The sequence below is a fragment of the Prionailurus bengalensis genome, chromosome B4, assembly GCF_016509475.1.
Source record: "Prionailurus bengalensis isolate Pbe53 chromosome B4, Fcat_Pben_1.1_paternal_pri, whole genome shotgun sequence".
Classification (NCBI taxonomy): domain Eukaryota; kingdom Metazoa; phylum Chordata; class Mammalia; order Carnivora; family Felidae; genus Prionailurus; species Prionailurus bengalensis.
In genome coordinates, this window is record NC_057358.1 from 115930697 (window position 1) to 115957084 (window position 26388).

Consider the following 26388-nt stretch of genomic DNA (forward strand, 5'->3'; position numbering starts at 1 on the left):
AAAAAAGAGGAAAAAAAACCAACCAGTTTTTTGTCTGTTCTGTTTTTGTTGTCCTATTAAGAAAAGACCGATGCCTGGGTGGCTCAGTCGGTTAAGTGTCTGACTTCAGCTCAGGTCATGTTTTCATGGTTCATGAGTTCAAGCCCCACATCAGGCTCTGTGTTGACAGCTCAGAGCCTGGAGTCTGCTTCAGATTCTGTGTCTCCCTCTCTCTGTTCCTCCCCTGCTTGCTCTCAGATGCTCGCGCTCTCAAAAATAAATAAACATTAAAATAGAAAAAAGAAAAGAAAAGAGCCCAAATGTCAAGACCACCTGACAAAGAAAACAGCCCAAACAAGATGGCCTGACCTTGGACAAGCCTCTGGGGATTCTCTGTGCCTTGTTAAGGAAACAAGGCTCACACCTTGATGCTCTCTTTGAGGTGGAAAAACCACTTGGATGAAAACCTCTCAGTGTTCAAAAACAGGGGAATCAGACCCCATCTGACCCCCCAGGCCAGGACCTATCCTACTCTAGCCCTTGTCTGATTCTTACCTTCACCCCAGGATCCATTCTTCAACCAACTCCTGAGCACCTGCCAGGTACAAGGCTTGATGCTAGACCATTTTCATAACCTCTAGTTCTAAGCCCACAACCCACAGGGAAGAGAAGTATCATTCCGATTCTACAGGTGCAAAACAGACTCAGAAAGATTATGCAGTTGGCCAAGTGGCAGAGAGAGCTTTTGAACTCAGAATCAAAGCCTGGGCTGTTTCTCTTATTCCTACATCAGGGTTTTTCAAACTGGCTCCACAGGCATATTCTTGGAAGTTCCACAGGTTTGCTACAGATGATTTTAAATGATGTATTTATTTAGATGGCAAAGAATATTAGTTTAACTGTATTTGGGGGATCCCAGGGATAACCAGCTGCTAACCAAGTACTACCCTGAGGTTCCAAGACCTTTCAGACTTCCACTCACACTGGGCCCAGCTATTAGTATTTCTTCAGTCAACAGGAAACGTGATGGCTGACTCCAGTTTCCTGGGACCGTACCACAAACTGAGTTACTTAACACAACAGAAACATATTATCTCTCAGTTCTGGAAGCCTGAAATCAAGGTGCCAGCAAGGCCATGTTCCTTCTGAAGGTGCTGGGATTAAGGCGTCTTTCCCAGCTTCTGGCAGCCTCATCAGGCATCCCTTGGCCTGTAGACAAATCACACCAATCCTGTCAGTCTTCACATTGTAAGTACTTTCCCTGGGTCTTCACATCATCTTTCTTCTCTGCATGCCTATCTCCAAATCCCCTCTTTTTGTAAGGACACCAGTCCTACTGGGTTACAGCCCACCCTGATGACCTCATTTGGACTTCACTACTTCTGTAAAGACCCTATTTCCAAGCAAAGTCATACTCTGAGGTATTGGGAGTTAGGGCTTTTGTAAAGGGCAAACTCACTCCTGTGTCTCCACTCACAGCTGGTCACCACACAATCCTCCAACACCCGCTGGGTGTCCTATAATTCAACTCAGTTCTGACACTACCGACAGACAGCATCAGATCACATAGCTGAAGGGTCTGCAGCCCCCTACTTCAGTCACCAATCCTAGTCCAGGTTGTTACCTGTGCTTCTGACCCACCGGCTATAAACTGGAGGTTTCCATGACCCTCTCTCCGGAGTCTATTAATTTGCTAGAGTGGCTCACAGACTCAGGAAAACATTTACTTACTAGACTACCAGCTTATCATCAAAGGATGTATCTCCGGAATAGCCAAATGGAAGATATGCAAAGGTGCACGGAAAGTGTGCAGAGCTTCCATGCCCTCTCTGGGAGCCACTGTCCCTGAATCTCCACGTGGTCATCAACCCAGAAGCTCTCTGAACCACAACCTTCTGGGGTTTTATGGAGGCTTCATTATGAAGGCATTGATAGATTAAACCACTGGCCATTGGCGACTACATCAACCCAGGCCCTCTCCTCTCCTAGGAAGTGGAAGGTGGGACTGAAAATTCTAATCTTCAAACCAAGGTCTCTATTCTATTCTACCCGCCCCCCCCCCAAGCCCTATCCTCAGGGGCTTCCCAAAAGTAACCTAAATAACACAAATTCCAGTGCGGTTGAAAGGGGCTTATTATATAAATAACAAAAGACACCCATTTCACTTTTATCATTACAATCACTTAGGAAATTCCCAAGGTTTTAGGAGCTTTGTCAGAAACGGAAACAAAGACCAAATATATACCTTTGCCCCTTGAACAACATGAGTTGGAAGGACCCAGGTCCACTTACGGGTGGGTTTTTTTTATAGTACAGTACTGTATATGTCTTTTCTGCTCATGATTTTCTTAGTAACTTTTTCTTTTCCCTAGCTTACTTTATTGTTAAGAATACAGTATATAATACACATAATCTACAAAATATGTGTTAATCGACTGTTTAGGTTAGTGGTAACCCATCAACAGTAGGGTACTTGCAGGTTTTTTTTGAGCGGGGGCAATTAAAGTTACGCAAGGATTTTCCACTGTGTGAATGGGGGTGTCAGTGCCCCCAACCCTTCATTGTTCAAGGGTCAACTACTTGTTATTATAAATTACAATATCACAGACTTCAACATATCTTTTTGAGGGGACACAATTCAACCCATAACCCTGACTTTAAATATAAACGATGCAGCATTTCCCGATGAAGGTCAAAGGGGGTCTCACAGTGAAAGGAGGTGTCATACACAGAATTTTTCTAACAGGGAAGTTAACAGACTGAGCCTTCTCCATATTATAGAACAGGTAACAGAAGCATTCTAAACGCAAAAGAAAACCTGTTCTGTACTGATTTAGATTATCTGTGTATTAAGCTAGTGTTCAATTGTTACTATCTTTGTATTTTATGTGCACTTGAAAATTTTCATGCTAAAATGTTAGGAAAAATTTCCTTAGACCGTTGATGAAACCTGCTAATGAGGTCTTTGTTCTTAAATTTTTTTTCTTAACGTTTATTTACTTTTGAGACAGAGACAGACAGAGCATGAATGGGGGAGGGTCAGAGAGAGGGAGACACAGAATCTGAAACAGGCTCCAGGCTCTGAGCTGTCAGCACAGACTGCGAACTCACAGACTGCGGGATTATGACCTGAGCTGAAGTGGATGCTTAAGGGACTGAGCCACCCAGGCAACCCATGAGGTCTTTATTCTTAAAGAACACCTAAGTAAAAACACCAATTAGCATCTCTGAACAAACACTTCTTTATAAGCCAAAAGCAGGGAAAAGATAAATTTTAAAACACAAAGATAAGTGTACCTGTCCTTCTAATTAGACTTATTTAAATAACAAATATGGCCAATGCCTTAACTCATCATTTGAGGTCCTTAAACACTGAACTCCGAAAAAAATAAAGTCCCACCATCTGTTGGAATGTACGAACTCAAATATTACACTAATATCTACAGCGTGGTTTGAGGTGTTGGGGTTTGGAGGCAACGGCCAAGAAAGAATTCTTGAGACAGCTTCGGGGCAAAAGGGTGGTTTTATTAAAACACAGGGGACAGGATCTATGGGCAGAAAGAGTTGCATTATAAGTGTGAGGAGTGATTATATAAGATTTTCTATCCTATGGAGGGGAGGGTGACAGGGTCCCAGAAAATTGTAATTGAATCTATAGGTTTCTGGAAAGTTTGGTTATTGGTAAGATTGCTTTTTTCTCGTAAATCATTAAGACAGTTGCAAACTGAGGTGCTTGGGTGGCTTAGTCAGTTGAATGTCTGGCTTCGGCTCAGGTCACGAGCCCACGGTTCATGGGTTCAAGCCTTTGTCGGGCTCTGGGCTGACAGCTCAGAGCCTAGAGCCTGTTTCAGATTCTGTGTCTCCCTCTCTGCCCCTCCCCACTCACACTGTCTGTCTGTCTCTCTCAATAATAAAAACATTGTAAAAAAAACTTTTTGTAATAAATAGAAAAGTTAGTTGCAAACTGATAGAAACACTCAGGTCCCACATGACTGTGATCTCCATGAGGTAACCACAAGTTTTTCCCTTTCCTTTGTTCTTGGGCAGCCAGGAGTGCCTGAGGAATGTCACGCAGATCCCACCTGGGGGGAGGGGAGGAGAGGGCCTATTAGCTAGTGCTTTGCCTTCAGCTTGCCTTCTGCTCCCTCATTATCTATGCATGAAATTCCTTTTTTTTTTTTTTTTTGAGAGTGAGTGCACGTGAGTAGTGGTGGGAGAGGGAGAAAGAGAATCTTAAGCAGCCTCCACACTCAGAACGGACCCCAACGGACCCCAATGTGAGGCTCAATCCTACAACCCTGGGATGATGTGACCTGAGCAGAAATCAAGAGTGGGACATTCCATCAACTGAGCCACCCAGGTGCGGCTATGTATGAATTCTTAACTCATTCTTTTCTTCCTTGCTTCCTTCCATTTCTCTATCCATCCAAACACCTATTGTGCATTTTGTGCCAAGCACAGGAGCCACAGTCCCTGCCCACTTTCTGGTGGGGAGAGAAACAAGTCAACCACAAATGACTAGAATATAAACGCTCACGGCAGACTTGGGCACAGGCAGGGGGGCCGGCCCAGTGGGAGATGAGAAAGGGAGTCTGGGAAGACCCTTTCAGCATGTTATCTCAGAAGCCTTCCACACCCTTCTAAGGAAAGAATTCTCTTTCCTTTTTACGTGAGGAAATGATCTAAGACGAGCTCACACAGTGTGTAAGAACTGAAAACCCAAAACCCTGACCCATCCTCCCAAAGCCCTGGGACCACACTGCCCCTCAGAGCTGTAAGCACACCCTCGGAGGGCGGGGGGAAATGCATTTAGAAGACCTGGCCACTCCTCTCCTCACCTCCGCTGCTGCTAGCACCCTCCTCCCAGGCACCGTCACCACTCCCCACCTGCGCCAGCTCATGCCCACCTTTAATCTGGACCCAAGGCAACCTTGGAAAATATAAACTGGCCTCCCACTACCTCTTAGACCTTGTGTCCTCACTCTGCTCCTGCCACAAAGCCTCTGGGATGTGCCTCGCACACAACAGGCATACAACTGTCTCAGGCAGTCTGTACTTGCTGTTCAGGCTCCCTGGATGGCTCTTCCCCTTAGACAGCTGCCCAGCTTACTTCCTCAGATCCTCCCTCACGGACCTCTCTGGGAAGAGCTTTCCTTGAGTCTCCTATTTAAAACTGATTCTTTCTATGGGCCTCCCCAGCCCCCTTTCCTTGGTTTGTCTGTGAACACTTATCACCATTTAACATATTATATGTTTTCCCTGTTGGTCTGGTCCCTCTACCTGGGCTTATCAGACTATAAGCTTGACGAGGGTGATTTCTGCTTTAGTTCCTGGGACGCCTGGCACATAGTAGGTGTTCAATACATATTTGTTGACCTAGGCTGAAAGCAGGATGGTTACAAGCATGATTCATGCCCGGGCTGCTTATGCATGGGCTCTCCCACACACCACACTCCCGGCTTGGTGAGAGGCAGTAATGAGACAACTGGGCGGTACGGGGTGGGAAGAAGCCAGCCCAAGGTTTGCAAGGAAACTCATTTGTCTTGTTTTGTTTTTAATGTTTATTTTTGAGAGAGTGAGCAAGTGGTAAAGGGACAGAGAGAGAGGGAACAGAGGATCCGAAAGGGGCTCATGCTGACAGCACAGAGCCCAACACGGGGCTCGAAGTCGCGAACTACAAGATCGTGACCTGAGCTAAAGTCGGAGGCTTAACCCACTGAGCCACCCAGGCACCCTGCAAGGGAACTCATTCTTAAACTCGATGCCACGAAAAGGTGCCTGAGCGACTCCTTCTCCATGCCACAAGCTGTGGAGATACAGGCACCATCAATCTTGATGCTACTGTCCAAGGAAGCACATTAGAACCAGTGGTCCCACGGCTGTCAATCTCAAGGTGTGGTCCCGGGTGACAGGGACTCAGACAAAGAAATGAGGGGAAGTGGAGAGAGGCCTACATTTTTGCCTCCTCTCAAAGTGCAAATCAACAACAACAAACAAACCTCTGTCAGGGCGCTCGAGAAAGTCCTTGATTTTCCGAGCTGAGCTCTACCCGTTCGCAGAAGGGGTATTTTCTTACACTGGCCTTTTGAGCCCTGGGTCTCGGAAAGCTCACCAGAGCTACTAAGAGAAAAGCACAAGGGTTCAGTTCTCCAGAAACTTTTGGACAGCAAAGGGTGGACTCTGAACTTGCCTACATGGCGCCTGGCAGGAGTCAGACAGTCTAAGCAACTAAGCATCTGCTGAGTCCACAGGGTGACGGACGATGAAGCAGCAGCCACAACAGGATCGCACAGGGTCAAACGGCAAAAGCGGTCCAAGGACGACAAACGGAATACTCTTCCGTGGGGAGGACTGTGTGCCACAGGATGCACTTCTGCCAGATTCCAAACTCATCCTCATTCTACTCCCCTGTGAAAAATCCTGGCTGCGTGCCGCAGACCGAGTGGGGGGCAGGAGAGGAAATGGGAGTGACACATAATAGTAACAGGAGATCCACAAGCACCTGACTTTGTAAGGTTCTATGTAAGGCACTAGGGTGCCATTCGGCTCCGAAATTCTACGAAAGAACTAACGTCGCTGCAAGGCTGATTCTGAGAAGCAAATAAAACCCCACTGAAAAATGGTACTATAATTTCTCAAGTTTGCGTCAGTCTGTTCTCTTTCGTGAGAAAAAAGGTGACTGGTTTAAGGTTACAAAGGCAACGTTCCACTATAAAAACCTGCTGGTTGCCATGACAATTAATATCTCTGTTCCTCCCTTTCCTGCAGCATCCTTCTTCCATCTGAGTCAAATCAGAGCAGCTCTGTGACGCCCATGATTTAGTGTTTCCTCTGCACAAGGATATCACAGACGTGCATGGACACAAAACACGTACCAAAAGGCTAATCAGAGGTGAACTTAAAAATCTGTCCTCCTCTGCCAATGGTGTCCTACAAACAACTACCAGGGACGCCCCTGCAGCAGGGCGTGAGAAGGGAGGGTGGCCCAGAAAGGCTTAACAGCGGACACCCACTCTTTTCTTCGGGGTGGGCTCTGGGTCAGTCCTTCCCAGAAGGGTCCACGTGAGGCCAGGGCTCCCTAGAGCACCATCATTATTTGTCTGCAGGCTGTCCTCCCCAGCCTGCGCTCTTTGTGAGCACTGCCCACGTCTGAGTCACCTCAGGGCCTAGAGGAGCACTGGGTACAAAATGGAGCACTCAGGACAAGAAGGGGGCTTTGTGATAAAGCAGATGCACCTCACGTTTTATGGTAAGATCTGGAGTTTGGGTCTACCCTGCTTCAAACAGGCCCTGTGGGAGAAAAAAGCCAGAGGAGAATTCTAGATCCACGCTCTAGGGTGCGAAGCTTGGGATATCAACAGCGCAGCCCTGGTCCTGGTTTCCACCACTGCAGTCATGAGTCTTGACCGCTGAGCCTTCCCCAGATCCAGGGCAAAACAAAGAGAAAATCAGAAAGTTATGGCCAATGATGTGATTTATCGTCTCGTGATAAAGGTTCTCACGTAGCTACATTCAACTGCAAAAATGTTTGCTTTAGAAAAGCTATGAAAATACGGGAAAGCTAGAGGAAAGAAAATAGAGCACCCATCATTTTACTACCCAGAGGTGACCAGTAGTCTGCACTTGGGTGTCTGTTATCACCGTCCCCGCTGATGTGGAAGCAGGTCACCTAATGGTCAGGAACGAAGGCTCTGGAATGCAAACCAAGCTGGGTTCAAGTCCCACACTTCTTGTATGACCCTGCACAAGTCATTTACCTGTTTGGGCTTCCATTCTCCAACCACAGAATGAGGACAACTCCCATTCGGCACTGTCATAAGAATTGTTTTAACCCGTGTAAAGCCTGTCACGGTGCTGGCAGAACTTACTTATGCCCGCTCTACTAATATCCTATTTGTACATGCCACTTCATAAACAAAAACGACTGTCTTCTGTGCAAATAGTTTGTAAACCCTTTCAATCGACACAAAAGCACAACCCACTGACATGTCAATACATACACTTCTATAAACTGATGATTTTAATCCTGCAACAAGAGCTTACATGAGACCAGTGGTTCTTCATCTTTTTTACAGGTCACCTGCCACTGACAATCATTCCAAAGAAAGTTGTGGAACTTCTCCCTAAGAAATACGTACAAATATACGAAGACCACAGAGCCTAGGCTAAGACACAGAACAGTGGCCCTGATTTCATGCACGTTTAATTTAATATTCTGAAGTAATGAAACATTCAAAAGGTAACAGGATTACAAATTAATGTACTGTGGAAATGGATGCTCTAAACTTTTCATACTGTGGTAGTGACATGAGAAAAACATAAATTCACTCACATGAGAGGCACAGGATTTAAGTCATTTTTCCTCTCTGTTCATACATGCATACTTCAGTACTCCTAAAAATATACTGATTCTACTTATCACTAAAGGGGAATAAAGCACTAACACAGGCAACATGAATCTTTTTTTTTTAAGTTTATTTACTTATTTTTGAAAGAGAGAGCAAGTGAGCACAAGCAGGGGAGGAGCAGAGAGAGGGAAACAGAGAATTCCAAGCAGGCTCTGTGCTGTCAGTGCACAGCCCGAGGCGGGGCTCGATCCCACATACCTTGAGATCATGACCTAAACTAAAATCAGGAGTCTGATGTTCAACAGACTGAGCCACCCAAGCACCCTGCCATATGAAGGAATCTTAAAAGGATTATCCTTAAGTGAGGGGCGCCTGGGTAGGTCAGTTAAGTGTCTGATTGGCTCAGGTCATAATATCACACTTCATGTGTTCGAGCTCCACAATGGGCTCCACGCTGACAGTGCAGAGCCTGTTTGGAATTCATTTTCTCTCTCTCTCTCTCTCTCTCTCTCTCTCTCTCTCTCTCTCTGCCCCTCCCCTGCTTGTGCTCTCGCTCTCAAAAGAAAGAAAGAAAGAAAAAAAAAAGAAAGCATTATGCTAAGTGAAAGAAGCCACGCTCAGAAAGGCTATATACTGATTCCATTTATAGTGCACTCTGGAAAAGAAAAAAAAATCACAAGAATAGAAATCAGACCAATGGCTGCTGGGGCTGGGGACAGCAGAGAAGATGGTCTAAAGAACAAAAAGGAATTTTCTGGAGTGAGAGAAATATTCTGTATCTTAACTGGATGGTGATTACAAGACTGTGCTTGTCACAATTCACATAACTGAACACGTAAAGGGGGAGATTTACCGTATGTAAATAATATCTCAAAAAATAAGACATTGACACATTAATTTTTCTAGACATTAACAAGAAAGGCTAAATTCTTGACAACGTCTGGAAAACTGCCTACCAGAAAATTCAAAATAACTTTATATTTCCTTTCAGGCAAAGTTAAAATGCACACAAACTGGAAACAAATACTACTTAACACCTACACAAAATCTAGCATCATTATGAAAATTTCCTGTGAGAGATATTAAAACGGGGTTTTAACAAATCACTCTTATAAGTACAAGTGCTTGACAAAGCTACTTAAGAACAGATGGTAAAGTTGAAGATATTCTTTTTCCTCTGCTCCAGTACTGTCACTTCTAGGCAGCTTCCCCAAAGAGACTCTCCCACAGTATACAGACCTCTGAATCAAGCTACCTGTCCACCATGAGGAGAATGGCTATACACACTTTGGTTTATTCATATACTGAAATAATGTACAGCAGTTAAAAAAAAAAAAAGGGAATGAAGCAGGATAAATTTTAAAAACACCATGCTGGGGGAGCCTGGCTGGCTCAGTCAGAAGAACATGCAACTCTTGATCTTGGGGTGGTGAGTTCGAGTCCCACCATGGGTATAAAGATTACTTAAATAGAACTTCAAAAAAAAAAAAAAAGGCTAACCCCCCCCACAAAAAAAAAATAAAAATAGGAAGTGAAAATAAAATAGCAAGTTACAAAAGAGATGTCATGTGTATAAATATTTAATACAAGAAACAATATTACATATTGCTTATGGGTTCATTCAATGCATAAAAGTTTGCAAAGGAATGAAGCACAACAGTGTCAGGTTATGGAGACCGCTGAGGACACTGGAAGGGAGAACCGTATCTGGGGCCATTTATTTCTTAACAAGTGGCAGCAATTGGATGCAAACATGGCAAAATGTTACCATCTGTTAAATCTAGGACACAGGTAGAGGGGCATCATATTTTTAAAACTGTTTCATGTCTGACTCATTTACTAATTAAAAATATATCTGTCTACTATATAACCAGAACTATGTGGTTAATGATTTGATACGGGTTTTCCTCATGCTCAGAACATCCTCCCCTGTGTGGATCTGGTTTACTTTTTAAATATGGCATAAGCTGAGGTTTCTGATGGGCCATTTCATTACCTTATAACCTGAGAATCTGATGTCACTGCATTTACTTCCAGAGAACATACCCAAGCAAGCATAAACTTAAGAAAATGAAAATCCACCAAGAATTTAATAAGCTAGCTGCCCCAGACAAACACCCAGGCTCATTTTAGGCTAATGGGTAAATAAACTAAGGAACAAATATTTTATTTCAGTTTTTTTAATGTTTATTTATTTTGAGAGAGACGGCATGAGCAGGGGAAGGTCAGAAAGAGGAGGAGAGAAAGAATCCAAAGCAGGCCCTGCACTGTCAGCATGGAGCCCAACATGGGACTTTATCTTACAAACCTTGAGATCATGACCTGAGCTGCAATCAAGGACTGGCCACTTAACCGACTGAGCCATCCAGGCTCCCTGGAACAAATATTTTAAAGAATTATTTACTAACAAAGAAACTGTGATTTCTGAAATGTCCAAAGTATCAGAAAAAATAATCTCTGTAGATGGATTTAGAGTCTCTTCCAACAATATGTGTATTATTTAGCAAATCTGTTACCGTTAAAATTACCCCGAATGTACAACAAATTACTTCAAAACGGAAGGTTGAGAAGGTATCAACGCTTAAAGATAGCCACGTAAAACAAAACCATTTCATTCATTTCCTATTTGCCCAAAGAAATAAAAGCTTCCAACAACGTCTGCTGGAGTGGGACTCAATTTGCAAAACTGTCTTCAAACAGCAACAAGGCTGAAGAGCTCTCATTTTGACTCTAAGACTTCCTTTAAAAATAAGATCTTATGGGGCACCTGTGTGGCTCAGTCCGTTAAGCCTCTGATGCTCAATTTTGGCTCAGGTCATGATCTCACAGTTCATGGGTTCAAGCCCTGAAATTAGGCTCTGTGCTAACAGCGTGTGTGTGCACACGCTCTCTCTCAAGATAAATAAAAATAAACTTAAAAAAAAAAATCTTAGGGGCACTTGGTTGGCTCAGTCGATAGAACATGTGGCTCTTGATCTCAGGGTTGTGAGTTCAAGCCCCATGTTGAGTGAAGAGTTTATTAATAAACAAAAAATAATTTTTATTTAAAATTTTTAATGTTTATTTATTCTTGAGAGACAGAGACACAGAGCATGACCAAGGGAGGGGCAGAGAAGGAGACACAGAATCTAAAGCAGGCTCCAGGCTCTGAGCTGTCAGCACAGGGCTCGATGTGGGGCTCAAACCCACAAACCATGAGATTATGATCTGAGCTGAAGTCAGATGCTTAACCGTCCGTCTGAGCCACCCAGGTGCTCCAAACAAAAAAAAAATTTTTTTTAATAAAAATGAGAGCTTAATTTGAGCCCTCAGTAGATAAAAAACTTTCTTGCCATCAGATCATTGTTAGTGAAATTTCTCAATGGTAGGATTTAATGTGCTCCCACTCACCAAATAACAGAGCATTTCTGAGGGCTGAAAACAGACCAAGATTGGGTAGAAGAGCCTTTGGGGCTTCAAGGTGGTCACAGGACATAAATGAATGAAAGAAGACTCTTGCTTCAGGGCACCTAAGTGGCTCAGTTGTTTATGTGTCCAATTTCGGTTGGGGTCATGATCTCATGGTTCATGAGTTCAGGCCCTACATCAGGCTCACTGCTGTGAGCACAGAGCCTGCTTTGGACCCTCTGTTCCCCTCTTTCTGCCCCTCCCCTGCTCGCTCGCTCTCAAAAATAAACAAACATTAAAAAAAAAGAAGAAGATTACCCAACAGATGCCAATTCAGTGAGTAGCTCTAAATTGCTCAGTATAGGAGGTAAACTTTGGCTGGCTTCATACAACAAATATTACTTGGTAATTGCTTAAAGTCAGGAGGCTTTTATAAACATGATGCCTTTCTCAAATGAAAGCACACACGATGAAGGCATATTCATTCCACCATTAATATGCTCTTGGGTCAGGTTATGAAATGGTAAGTGTTAGTTTCTGGACACACACAACAGTTTTAACCTCCTTCCGTGTCATATGGGAAGATGACAAGGCAGGTGAACCTCTCAATAACTAACATACGTGCACAAAACAACCCCTAAATACCTAGTGATATTTAGCAAGCCACAGGGGTAACTTACAAACAAGGATACTCAAGCCAAATAAAGGAACAGCTTGGGGCACCTGGGTGGCTCAGCTGGTTAAGCGTCCAACTCTTGGTTTCAGCTCAGGTCATGATCTCGAGGTCCACGATGACAGCACAGAGCCTGCTTGTGATTCTCTGACTCCCTCTCTCTCTCTGCCCCTCCCCCGCTCATTCTCTCAAAACAATAAACCTGGGGCGTCTGGGTGGCTCAGGTCATGATCTCCCGGTTCATGAGTTCGAGCCCACATCGGGCTCCACATTGATGGCATGAAGCGTGCTTGGGATTCTCTCTCTCTCTCTCTGCCCTTTCCACACACACACTCTCTCTCTCAAAATAAATAAATAACCTTAAATAAACAAATAAATTTTTTAAAAAGCTGGGTACAAACTCTTCTTAAATTCATTATCCTAACATGAGTGACAAATGAACTTAAATGTCCTAGTACGAGGATAGCACGAGGGCACCCGTGTTTACAAAGAGGAGGGCAGGCCTGAAAGAGGCCTGCTGCCCCACAGAGCACGAAGTTGGGCCGAGTCCCTGCCCTTCCATCTCTCCAGCTGGGATGGTCAGCTACAGGTGAGGAGGGCAGCGAAGCCGGTGTAGGAAGCAACAATACACATTCTTCATACTGTAACAGTATGGAGTGGAAGGTCAGGATTCTACAGTAAATAGAACCTGTTGAGAGGCATTATCTAGTTCGAGAGAGAAAGCTGAAAGCAAATGTTTTAAAAAAACAACAAACTTCACCATCTCTTCCCCTCCACCTTTTGGTCTTTCCTTACTACAAATGGCACTAGAATCATGTCTGTTTGAAAGTTTCTTAAATGAATGAGCCAGAGTTTTCAAAATGCTCATTTCCAATCCTGGTTTGAGCAGGGAAGGGGATATCAATCCAGAAAAAATGTACCAAAATTATAAAGTTTGATTCACTAGTCTTTTTAAAAAAGTTTTAAAACCCAGAGAAAAAGTAGAAATTTTTAAAAATAAAACAACAGATGTGGACAGCAGTATATTTTAAAGGCAGGTAACTATGCAAAAAATGATAGAGGAATAACTGTCACTTATGTATAGATTTGTTAAAGGGAAAACAAACTCTAAATGGGCCAAAGATTGGGGCACCTGGCTGACGCAGCACAGCATGCAACCTTTGATGGTGAGGTCATGAGTTCAAGCCTCATGTTGGGGACAGAGTTTACTTAAATTGTAAAAAATTGGCTAAAGACAAAATTTATAAAAATAATCATAGATAAAATGTCTTAGAAGAACACGGTGTTTGGGTTTTTAAAAGAATCTTAAAGGCCACTGTAAGAATGATACAAATCCTTGGGGCGCCTGGGTGGCTCAGTCGGTTAAGCGGCTGACTTCGGCTCAGGTCATGATCTCGCGGTCCGTGAGTTCGAGCCCCGCGTCGGGCTCTGTGCTGATAGCTCAGAGCCTGGAGCCTGTTTCAGATTCTGTGTCTTCCTCTCTCTGACCCTCCCCTGTTCATGCTCTCTCTCTGTCTCAAAAATAAACAAACATTAAAAAAAAAAAAAAAGAATGATACAAATCCTACAAGCCCTCAAATTTTTATATTTCTTTATGGCAAGGTCTGGTTAATATTCATTGTTTGCTACATGCTAGGCTCTATGCTCAGCACACACACAATATATTGTTGAAACAGTGTAGTAGGTAGAATCCTAAGATGGTCCCCAAGATTCCCACCTGCTGGTATCCATAACCTATATGTTACCCTTCCCTTGTGTGTGAGCAAGACTTGTGACTACGAGGAGGCTTCACTCCCAAGATTAGGTTACATTATACAGCAAACATGAAAATATTTTGCAGATGTAATTAAGGTTCCTAATCAGCTGACTTTGGTAAATCAAAAGGTGGATTATCTGGGTATACTTGGCCTAATCAGGTAAACCCTTTAAGAGAGGGTCTAGAGGAAGAGACAAAATGCAAGAGAGTTGTTCCATTGGTCTTGAAAAAACAAACTACCACATTATGAGAGGGCCAAGTGCCAGGGACGAGGGGGCAGCTTCTGGGGCTGAGGGCCACAGTCTTATAGCTGCAAGGATGTTAATTCAGTAAATAACCAGTGAGACTACGGACTAGACTGCAGTCATGGCTGACACCTTGATTTTAGCCTGATGGAAGTCTGAGCAGTGGATGCATACAGCAAACACTGAATAAATATGAACCAGACCTTATCATGAACAACGTGGAGGATGCGGATAGGCTGCACCTGCCTTCCTGGTCCACGGAAACTGTGACATGGTCATAGGTTTTTAGGTTGCTAATCTATAGTAATCTGTTACACAATAATAGAAAATAGAGTCAGGAATGACAAACTGGAGAAGATATGTGGACAAAACAACTTATTTAAGGAGTAAAAAAAACTTCTGCAGAACAATTTAAAAGATTAATAACCCAGTAGATAAATGGCCAGAATTTATTAACAGTTCACAGCCCAATGATGAAATATGCGAAAATATGATCAACCTTTTGTAGTAAGTTACATAAGATGTAGCCACTGGGAGAATCTGGGGGAGGGATACATCCCTATACTATTTTTTGCAACTTCCTGGGGGTCTCTCATTATTCCAAAATAAAAAATGTTTAAATATGACCAACCTAATTTTATCAGGAAAAATATAAATTAAAACGAGCTACCAGTTTTCATGCAGCAGACGGTCGGGATCAAAACATTTTAGAATACACTGTGTCAGAAAGTTTTGAGTTGAGGCATGCTCATACACTGAAGGGTATACAAACTCTTATCAGTTCCATTCACTGCTGCCTAGCTCCTAGCGTGTGACAAAGGAGGTACAGTGTTCAATTCGGCAGTATCATAATTTAAAATACATATACTCTGGGGGGCCTGGGTGGCTCATTCGGTTAAGCATCCAACTTCAGCTCGGGTCATGATCTCAGTTTGTGGGTTCGAGCCCCGCGTTGGGCTCTGTGCTGACAGCTCAGAGTCTGGAGCTTGCTGCGTACTCTGTGTCTCCCTCTCTCTCTGCACCTCCCCCGCTCATGCTCTGTCTCTCTCTCTCTCTCAAAAATAAACATTAAAAAAAAATTGTTCTAAAGAAAAAAGAATTTAGCTTAACTAATATATTCTTCACATGTGCACAAGGAGCATGTCCAAGGACAGGCAAGGTAGTCTGGAAGCAATGTACGTGTCCTTTAACAAGGTAGTCATATTAAATAGATTATGGAATACCCATAAACTGGAATCCTGTCAGCAATTAAAATAAGGTAGATTGACCTGCACTGATCTGGCTCAAGAGTAGAGTATCTTTTCCAGCTTCTCAAGTCCCATAGTGCAATTCTGCAACACACCCACATTCACGCATTCATTCCATCAGTATTTACAAAGCCCCAACCGTGTACCGAGATCCACGTGTAGATAAAAAGAACACGACCATCCCATGTGAAAGGATGGAGCAGGTGTCCACAGGCACAGAGGGGAGCCATGGGAGTCCACAAAGAAGGATGCCAGAGTTCCAAGGGCTGAGAGCGGAAGAAAGACAAAGATCAGATGAGAGACTCTGGGCGGCAGGGGAAGAAACTGGCATTCTGTCCTCTTGAAGGATTTGAAGGAAGGATTCACAAGACACTTTGCAAAGCATACGTTGACGGTTTCAAAACCAAACAAAACCAAAAGGAGTGGTCCAGTTCTGAAGAAGTTATAATCTAGAGACCATCTCTGATGTCAACAGAGGTGTCTTAGAGTATCTCAACCTGAGCGCCTGAGGGCAGTTGAGTCACTCGGGCACACCTGTTCAGCTCGTGCCTGAAGATGTGCTAATTCCTAGAAAACAGGAGGACTGCGTGAAGTCCTCTTCAACCATGCCATCTTGTGGGGTGGATTCAAAGGAGACACTTCAGACACTGTCCTCATCGGGAGAAATATTTACAAGTGGCCCTCTCAAGTGTCTGCACCTGCTTCACTCCACCATGTTCCACCGACTAGCTCTGCGCCCAACAGTGAAGAACTGAATCAAAGCAGCAAACTATTAAGCTCCGTTTCTTCAATCTTCCTCTCAGCCTTCTGTGCTTATGGCTGAAGCTTTCAAGCACTTTGCCTGATGCCAATACGCAGCCCGAACAGCTCTTACTGAATGGGCCTCATATTTTCAGATAAATTAAAACCTATGCCAACTAGAGAGTCAGTCTCAAATACAGGCCACCTGTTCCAATTAGTGAGATTAAAATAGTACACCACTGACTATCTGAGATCGAGTTCCACGCCTTCTGGATGATCACAGTATCTTTACAAAGACAGAAAAAAGGGACTTTTGGCCCCAACACAGTTGCACGCACTGGAGTAAATATGCTGAGGTGCTAAAGCAGAGCTTTCACTGAGGGCTTACTTTATTTTTGGACAAGCACTTGTATCAAAATTCCCATGGAAGGCTGCAGCTCAAGGCACCATTTAATTTCCTTACAACAAGCCTACATACACATCTTAATTAAATTCAAGTTTACTTCAGAAAAACAGAGAGCTTAAATTTCATTTCCACCCACTTTCTGTCCTTGCCTGAAATTCCCAGAGTCCTTATTTTCTGACATTCCACTCTTTAGCCTAAGGCCTTCTGTGGCCCCTCAGTTTCTCTCAGGTGGTCAGAAGATGAGACATCTGGCTTGGAACAGGTACGTCTTTCATTTTTCCAACCTCTTCCAAGTATTCCCACCCAGACAAGGCTGCCTTCAAATCACTAGAGTGGGTTTCTGTTCACCTCCAAACACTCACATTTTCACCAGCCATGAAAAAATATTTCTAAGCATCTTCTAAGTCGTGGGTCTAAAAGAAGTATTTCTAAAAGAATGAGAAGAGATGATACATTAAGACCAGTGTTTTCCAAAAGGATTCTGAATTATTTTAGGTGGCATGAAAAGAAAGCAGTAACACAGAATCACAGTGAGCCAGTAACTTCCTTGAAAACAACCCTCAAGGCCATGCAGGTGATTCATCCAGGAGAAAGTCTCTGTTCAGTGCTAACAGCGCTCTAGGAAAGCTCCAGCATTTGCTAATATTCTTAATCTCAAACTGCAGGCCTTGGGGGCTCAGACAATATTTAGCTAAAATAGGAACACTGATACTTTAAAAATAAAAAAGTCTGAAGGAGTGAATGGATATGGAAATATTAAGTAAATAATAGTACAGGTGGTACAAAGCTCTGTGTAGGTGTGGGAATGACTGAGGTTTGGGGAACTCTGTGGCAGACAACGAGTGACTCAATGTCAGAACAATAAACGCCGCGAGGGGTTTCCTAACACCACTTCTCCTGGTTGTTCACACGCCTGGTAAGTGAAGGGCGGACATTCAGGTTTGACTCCATAGTCCATCTTAACCCTTCACTCATCTTCAAATCCTGAAGTAAACTAAGAGAGTGCTGCCGGGGATCAAGAGGAAACAGTGGTTGAGAAAACCTAAGAAGTAAACCACTGGATGTGGGGGGTAAGGGGAGGGGCTGAGGGAGCTCCCAAACATCGGGTTTGGGAATACACTGCACAGGGAAAGTATTATCCAGGTGGGGGGACTTGGGAGAATGAATGAAGTCAGACACGTAGACTTTGAGGTGCCTGTGGAACATCCAAGTGGTAACGTCTTCTATTATGTGAAGCCACACCTTACTTCCTGGCCGTGGAAGGCAGAATTCACGTAGTTTCCCTTGGGGGAGGCGCTTCTCTGAGGACGGGCAATGTGCCCGACCGACTCTACCCCTGTCTTCCTCCCAGTGTGGGGGCAGATGATTGTTTCTTTGGCTAAGAACCAGATGATGCTTCTGGTTTGTTTAGGGGCTATGTTGCATGAAAATTACATATGCTAAAAACACCTGGTGCTGGAAGATGCCCTCAATTAGAGTCTCACAGGAACAGAAAGCTTCAGAGGTCTGCATTCTAAGTTAAATGTATAGATAATGTGCTCCGTGACTTACACATCTGGCACATGTGTTTTCCCCAATATCCTATCCCAACAGTGGAAGGTAAAGACAAAGATGAATTCATTTTGCAAAACTTCACTTTTGGGGTGGATGGAGGGGAAACAACAATAAAATCAGAAAAGGTGATTTTTAAAAGTAGCGAAACATCTAGTGCAGCTACACAGTCTGATGTATGAAATGTCACACCCTCCTCACCCTAGTCCCACCAAAAATTTCCAGGGGCGCCTAGGTGTCTAAGTTGGTTAAGCACCGGACTGTGGCTCAGGTCATGACGTCACGGTTCATGAGTTCGAGCCCCGTATCAGGCTCTGTGTTCAGAGCCTGGAACCTGCTTTGGATTCTGTGTCTCCCTTTCTCTCTGCCCCTCCCCCGCTCGCTCTCACGCTCTCAAAACGAAATATTTTTAAAAAATGTTTTCATAAAAAAAATCTACAAGTTCATGAAGATGATGGCCTAACACTAAATCATCCAAATTCACTTTTTTTCCACCTAGAAAACTCACAAAAGGTAAAATCTGTTCACCAATTAAATCTCTACTGAAAATAATTCCAAATTTCTCCATCTACTTAAATTTCAAGATATTCATCCCATATAACTTAGCAATTAGCTTGGTATCTAAAAATATTTAAAGCAGTTTTCTATTAAGGAATCCTCTTAAGACAGAGACTGGTATAATGGTTAGTCCTAGTCAGCCAGCATTAGTTGCGTGGTTTGACTGGTTACAGTCTGGCTGCTGTCACTTTTCTACTCCCACAAAGGGAAAGCTCTGCAGTTCATGACTAAATCCCCTTCCAGTTCTAACAGGTTAAAACCTTTGGGTCTACTTTCCAATACTCTGCCTCACATAGTGAGAAGCATATGCCATCAGTCCAGAGAAGCTAAAGTTCTACTGGGAGATCTGCAGAGGCCAGACTGTGACCAGACTGTCACAAGAAGAACCGCCCTTGTTATATCCTTCAATTGCTCACGTTCTGGAGACCAAACACCAGGCTAGAAGATGGTTCCTTACTGATAATCATTTTAAATTTTTTTAGGTTTGTTTGTTTATTCACTTATTTATTGAGAGAGAGAGAGAGAGATAGCACAAGTGGGGTGGGGGCAGAGACACAGGGAGAGAGAGAGTTCCAAGCAGGTCCGGCACTGTCCGCGCAGAGGCTGACATGGGGCTCAAACTCATGAACCATGAAAGTATGACCTGAGCCAGAGTCAGACCCCTAACTGACTGAGCCACCCACGCGCCCCTTTTTCCTGATGTTGTTAAATCATGAGCTTATTTAACAGCCTTTGAGACTTCTCCAAAATAGTGGCAAAAATCTTGTACTGGAAGCATCATACAAAGTTCATAAATTATCACTCTACACCATTCATTCAACAAAAGTTTACCAGGCACATTAAGACTATATACACCAAAGACTGGCAAAGTGCTGTGTCATAAGAATCCCAAACACAATTTGGCTAGGCACCCTGCAGAAATTGAACACAACTGTCTTCACAAGGACCGGACAGGTTTACTGAGACTGAGCTGCTTTCCAGTATTCATCTGAGACAGAAGACGGGAAGTGGTTAAAATGCAAGTTCTGCAATTAGATCTGGATTCACCAAATCTTAGCTCTACCATTTCCAAACCGCCACGAGACTCTGGACAGATCATTTAAACTGCCCAGGCCTCAACTTCTTCACCTGTAAAATGGAACTGTAAATAAGCTTTGTGAGGATTAAGGAGACAGTGCATTTGAAGTGCTTAACACTGTGGCTGGTATACAGTAAGGAACTGGCACATGCTGGCTGTTAACATTGTTCCTGCACTTTTCATTTATGTTCTTTTTGCCTCCTTACAGAGGAATAATCAACAAATACACCGTTTTCCTTCGGTAGCACCCCCCTTTCCCCAATCCAATGGAAGCAGTTGGATCATGCACAGATCATATATCCTGATGTTCCTTTTCCAAGGAATGTAAAGTCCTCATTCTGATTCACAGTAGAGTGATTCATGGTTCTCTTCCTTCTCTCTCACCAACCCCCTCCACTAACAACTTAAAAATGCAATAAGGAAACAGCAGGGCTGAACGCTGCAGCCTGTCCTAAGTCAAGACATGGGCAATTTCCATCCAGAAAGATCAGGTTGGTTTCTGACCTTAAGAGCAGCCCTGGAAATTCAGGCAGTGGCTCTGAAGCAAAACACATCTTGCCATCCAACTTGGGAGCAGCTGTCTCGGTATTCGACAGCGGATGTGACAAGCGGGTGTGCTGGTGGCTGGCAGTTTGCTCTCCTCTGAAGGGAGAACCGGTGAGCCAGCAGCACAGCCCAGCTCGAAATACACACCCCACATCAACCTATCCGTCCTGAATTTCAGACAAATCGGACTTGAGGCACTCATCATTATTCGCCGTGCTTGTAATGAACTCTTCGGAGTATAACGCATCACTGATTAAAGGTGGACTCACAAACTACTCAGTTTACCCCTTCGCCAGGTCAGGCCCCCCCCCCCCCCCCGACGGAAGTCTGTTCCCACTCACTTTTGTTCCTGCCCAGGAAGTAAGCATGCGATCATCAACTTATTACATCATTGCCCAACCACTTCCACTCTGAGAAGGGCTAGGACAGCCTCTTCTTGAATGCTTTTGGCCATTACTCATCAGGCAACTCAGGATCTATTTCCAAACCACAGAACACTTACACAGGTACTACAGGTAGCCACCGTGCCCAACACAGGTTTTATTTCAGATGTTAGAGACTCCTATACTTACTATCATTTCCTCCTGTAAAATAGGAGGGTATTTCCTGGGGCCGCTAGTCTAAATAAAATACAATCACAAAACAAAATACAATTAAGCTTCCAGAGAGAGGCTGTTTCATTCACCATTATATTTCCTGATGCCTAGAATAGCAGCTAGCATATAAAAGGTGCTCAGCAAGCATCTGTAGAATGAATGAAAGCTCTTGTTCCCAAAGTGCCAGTGTCTACAGTTTATAAACATAGCGACAAATATGTAAACAATCAATGTGATAAGGAACGTGTATCACGGAGGAGGAACAAAACGCTAAAAATGCAAGAATCTATTCTATTCACAAAATTAGCAGTTTTCCCATTTTGAAGCTTATGATCACTTCTCATACAGTAATAACAAAAATGGCTACCATCTAAGGGCGCCTGGGTGGTTCAGTTAAGCATCTGACTCTTGATTTTGGCTCAGGTCATGATCACACGGTGGTGAGATCAAGCTCCGTGACAGGTTCCACACTGAGCACAGAGCCTGCTTGGGATTCTCTCTCTCTCTCTCTCTCTCTCTCTCTCTCTCTCTCTCTCTCTCTCTCTGCCCCTCTCCAGCTCAGGCTCTTTCTCTCTCAAGAAAACAAACAAAAAAACACAAAACAAAAAAAAAAACCATCAAAAATAGCTACCATCTACTGGGTTCTTTCTGGGTACCAGACATTTTATAGATGTTACTGCATTTATTCCTCGTAACACCCCTAGGGTGTAGAAGAGGAAACTAAGACAGAGAATGATTATAGGGTACATGGCATCACCAGTGCAAGACCTGCCTTCTGGGGGGTAGCCTAAGGAAAGCAGTTCTGTAGGCAGAATACTCTGGCCCTTGGGGGCAGGATGGAATAGGGGCTGATGAAATCATACAGCAATGAGGAAGCGAATACACCATTCTGTCTTCCAGAGGTCATAAGTGGCTAAACTAAGGTGGGAGATGACTGGGGACATTGGAGAAAGGAACCAATTCCAGAGAAATGTCAAAGAAAGGCCCAGTGGGACGGCTGACAGATTAGAGATGGACAGAAGGTAAGTACTCAGGATGACGAGCGATTCTGTTAGTCATTTCTTTCTTTCTTTCCTCTTTTTTTTTTTCTTAACAAATGCTCTCTTACTGAAGACTCATGATGCACTCACTCCCTGAAGTAGGGACTATTATCACCTCTGTTACAGATGGGGAACTGGAGACTCAGAGAGGTTAGACCTTGCCCCAGTGGTCACTCAGTTGGGAAATGTGAAGAGCCGGGATATGATCCAGGTCACAAGACTGGAGATTCCTAGCTGCTGACCACTATCCACAAGTGGCTCAAAGTGGCATTTTATAACATCTAAAGTTAGAACAAAAATTTGATTCACACATAATTAATAAAAACCAATTAATCTAGAGCAAAGCAGACTGACTGTGTTCTTAAAATGATGACAGGCTTTAACTATCTAGGGCACAAAAAAAGGTAGGATTCTACTTATGCGTGCTTTCTTTTAAAGTAAGGGGATATTTTGTGTGTTGAGTTAACATGCATCATTTCTGAGTTTTACACAGATTAAGCTTAAAACTGTGAATGATCCTGACTTGTCAGCTTAGAGACAATCATGGAATTCATTAGTTATATTACATTTTCACTGCGGGCGGGGGGGGGGGGGGGGGGGGGGGGGGTAAGATATCTAGGTTAATCCACCTGGCTGTAAAAATAGATTTCTGCAATGTTGAAATAGTACACTGCCTCATTATTATTCTAGTCTCAAAGGCTTAACCAAGCTCACCCAGAGAGATGTGTATGTTTCCTGTTATCTCAACACGGTGTTAGTTTTGAACTTAAAAAATGACCATTCGGTAACCAAGAACTTGATCTCTCAGAGTCTTAGAGCCTTCCTGGGAGGAAACTGCCTGTCTCTGAAAGGCTAATCAACTCCTCACATGCGCCTCCAGTTCTCCTCATAGTATTTTTAGGTGAGCTAATTTACCAAGAGTCCACAAAAAGGTTCTCATAAAATCCTGTACTAGATAGTTTATCGCCAAGGGGAAGGTGACATCAAGAAATTAAACCCTAATACTGCCAGATGTTCTCCTTCTGCCTCACATGTTTTCTGAGTGTAAAGAAAATACGTCTTTATTGTTAACTCTAAAGGAGTTCCACAAAACAGGAGCTAGAATCATCTGATGGGATAAACACCTTCCACACAGAAGACTGCTGGTACTTTCCCTTCATCACAGCAGGCTTACTGCAGCCTTAAGGACAGACTCAAAATTACATCAGCCTCACCTGAGAAAAGTTAGAGGCGTTTACAAAATTTCCTCCAGTTCTATTCCTTGCCACCTCAACAGCAAAACCCTAAAAGTAGACAGTCAAAAAGTTTACACAGGGATTGCAGCATCATTGCAACAGAATGTGTCGTCACTGTCTACTAGAGTTCTAGTCCTCCTTGGTCTGAGTTCCTCTAGTCCTCACTAGACTTCATTTGCCCAATGAGCTAATTTAGCATACTCAGTACATATAATGTCTAACTCAGGTTTAATACACAATCTATTTTAAAAAGCAGGTGTCGGGGCATCTGGGTGGCTCAGCTGGTTGAACACTGGCTCTTGATTTCAGCTCAGGTCATGATCTGGCCGTTGGTGACATCGAGCCCCGTGTCGGGGCATGGCAGAGCCTGCTTGGGATTCTCTCTCTCCCTCAGTCTCTTCCCCTCCCCCGCAACCCTCTGAATAAATAAATAAACTTTAAAAAATAAAAACAGAAAATCAGGGGTCCCATGCTAACAAAACAATGTAGTAACTATAACATCACCTGTAGAATTTTCAAGAAAAGAAGAAACCCCTTTCGCACAATGTTGTGGTACTTTAACAGAAAAGGGGTGTGTGGAAATGGAACACAGGCAGAAACGGAGACAAACTAAGCCTGCAGTTAAGTTACATGTTTTCTTTGCCACTTTCCATCTAGGTAGCTCAGGTGGGAACTCTATCAGCACCATCTCACAGAATACGAAGAGCGGTTTTGCAAAGGTTCAGTTTTGCCAAATCGCTTAAATGAGCTCACAATGAGCCACCCATCCCTCAAAGATTACTAATCTTGTTGTTTACACAAAGATTATCACAGTTGTGACAAGAGAAACCAAGCTTCCACACTTTTTTTCAAGTCTGAAATTTCTTCTGTCAACTGAAACATTAATAGACTCCTCCAATTACAAATGCATTAGAAAAAGATCTTCACCTTTCTTCCTGGTTAACTCTGTGTTAACCAGCAGACATCCTTCCAAAAATTTCTAACTGTAGGTAACCAATGATCTTTCACCAATGTTTTCTTCCAAATGGAGTTCATGGTCATTTTCATAACAAACTGCTACAAAACTTTTAAAGAAAATGCAAAACATATCATGGTGAACATTTTGTAGTGTAACTGTCTAATCACACACTATTCTGTATACCTGAAACTAAATACAACATTGTATGTTAAAAAACAAAACAAAACAATGTCAGCTACACCTCAATAAAAAACTAAAGTGCAGAACATAAGAATTCTCTTGGGGAGTGGAGGAGCGTGAAGTGGCTGCAGGACCTAAGTATTACTCCACCAAATAAGTTCAATCTGTAAAAATTTAAACCATTCTGTTAACTCGATTAACAAGATACTAAAGGAAAAAAGGAAAACAGGAACTAGTTACTTCACTTATAGGATAACTGATTAGTTCTCCGAATTGTGATTAAACACCCAAATCCTGCAACACAGGCCGAACTGCATTTGTCACTACTGCTGCTTTTCCCATCCAGTGGCCTCTCGACCTCGGGAGATGACAGGCCAGAATTTGAGCAAAACTCTACCTGTGGACTTCATACAGGGAGGCTGACACTCAAATGCTGCGATCTCGAACGAGTAGTTAGCAAAGCACAACTCCAGGTTCCTCCGCCAGAACAAGTGCCAGGGTGGAGGACGACACGCCGAGGGCCGAACTGCCCGGGAGAGCCAAGGTCCCCCCCACCTTCCCGAGCCCACGGGGCGTCCGCTCCCCGGAGGGACCGGCGCTCAGGCTGCGGCCTCCGTCTTCATCTCGAAGCACTACAGGGCTCGTCTCTGCTGCTTGCTCTGAGAGCTATTTTCGCCCACAGCCAAAATCAGCAACAGCAAATTACACTGCAAACAATGGAGAGGGCGCCCGCTCGACACGGCTGGGAACTCCGGGACGGCGGCGCGAAGGCTGACTTTTCACTCGGGCGGAGTCGGGGCGGCCGCCGCGCGAGACCGGGAAGCCGGCCCGCCGCCTCTGCCCCGCGCCCGCAACCCCGAGTGCCGGGGAGGCGCGGGCAGCACCGGCGGTCAGGAGGGCGAGCGAGCCGTCCCGGCGGGGCCGCGGCTGGCGGGATTCCCTCGCGTCCGGGCGCCGCGCGGCGGGCGCTCCCTGGCGGAGGGCGGCGGAGCGCGGGGCCGTCGGGGAGACCGGCGCCCGGGTCCGGCAGGCGAGCGGGGACCGAGCAGCGGCGGAGGGCGGGGTACGGCGGGCCCGGCTCTGCTCTGCCCCCGACCCGGGCTCCGACGCCCCTCACCCTTCCCAGGCCCTTCGGCGCGGACCCGTGGAGGTAGGGGAGGGGAGAGAGGCGGGGAGCGAGAGTTGGCTAACACCGGAGCCGAAGCCCACCCGGCCTCGCCCCTCGGCGCGGCGCCCCCACCGCCGCCCTGCCCGCGCCTCTCACCCGGCTCTTGCAGCGGTGGTGCCGGCCCGGGTCGGAGTAGGTCCGGTCCACGGTGAGCGCCGTGTCGCTGCCCGGCATGTCGGCGCTCGCGCCGGCAACTTTCCCGTCTCCCCCGGCCGCCGCGCCACGAGCCGCCGACCGTGCTCCGGCTCGCCCGGGGAGCCGCGGCCGAGGGGGCGGCGCGGGCTGCTGCAGCTGTTGCCGACACCCGCGCGGCCGCCCTGCGCCGCCGCCGCCGTCGCTGCTGGGGGTGGGGGTGGGAAAGGGGGTGGGGGAGGCGGGGCAGGGACGCCAGAGTCTCCTCCCCCTTCCCCTCTCCCCGCCTCCCCCTGCCCACCCGCAGGGCCCAAGACCCTGCCCGGGTGCAACTTCTCCGCCTCCCTCCCTTGCTGAAATTTGAATCCACCCTCTCCCACCCTGGCCTCGTTTCCTTCAAAATTTGATTGACATCTACCCTATCTGTGGGCTTATTTGTATGTTTATGATAAAAGGTGGATTTTTGGCAAGACGTTGAGGCTTGCCTTAAATGCTTTCTTTTATGTTATTCTATTACTCAACATGCACTTACTGGGCATCTACCATGTGCCACACCCTGGGGCA

At 44.8% G+C, this 26388-nt stretch overlaps 1 protein-coding gene across 3 annotated transcripts in view; it reads right to left on the reverse strand.

The window, feature by feature from the left end:
• The window catches only part of TMCC3 (transmembrane and coiled-coil domain family 3), a 76660-nt gene extending 50618 nt beyond the window's left edge, over positions 1-26042 (reverse strand). The window contains exon 1 of one of the 3 annotated variants that reach the window (XM_043562120.1): positions 25789-26042. In XM_043562120.1, the coding sequence (XP_043418055.1) occupies positions 25789-25866 (78 nt within the window). In that variant the 5' untranslated portion in view covers positions 25867-26042. Of the gene's footprint in view, positions 1-961; positions 1658-24921; positions 25390-25788 lie in introns of those variants that run through there. The other 2 variants (XM_043562121.1, XM_043562123.1) reach the window with 2 other exon arrangements.
• Between the last annotated feature and the right edge of the window lie 346 nt (positions 26043-26388).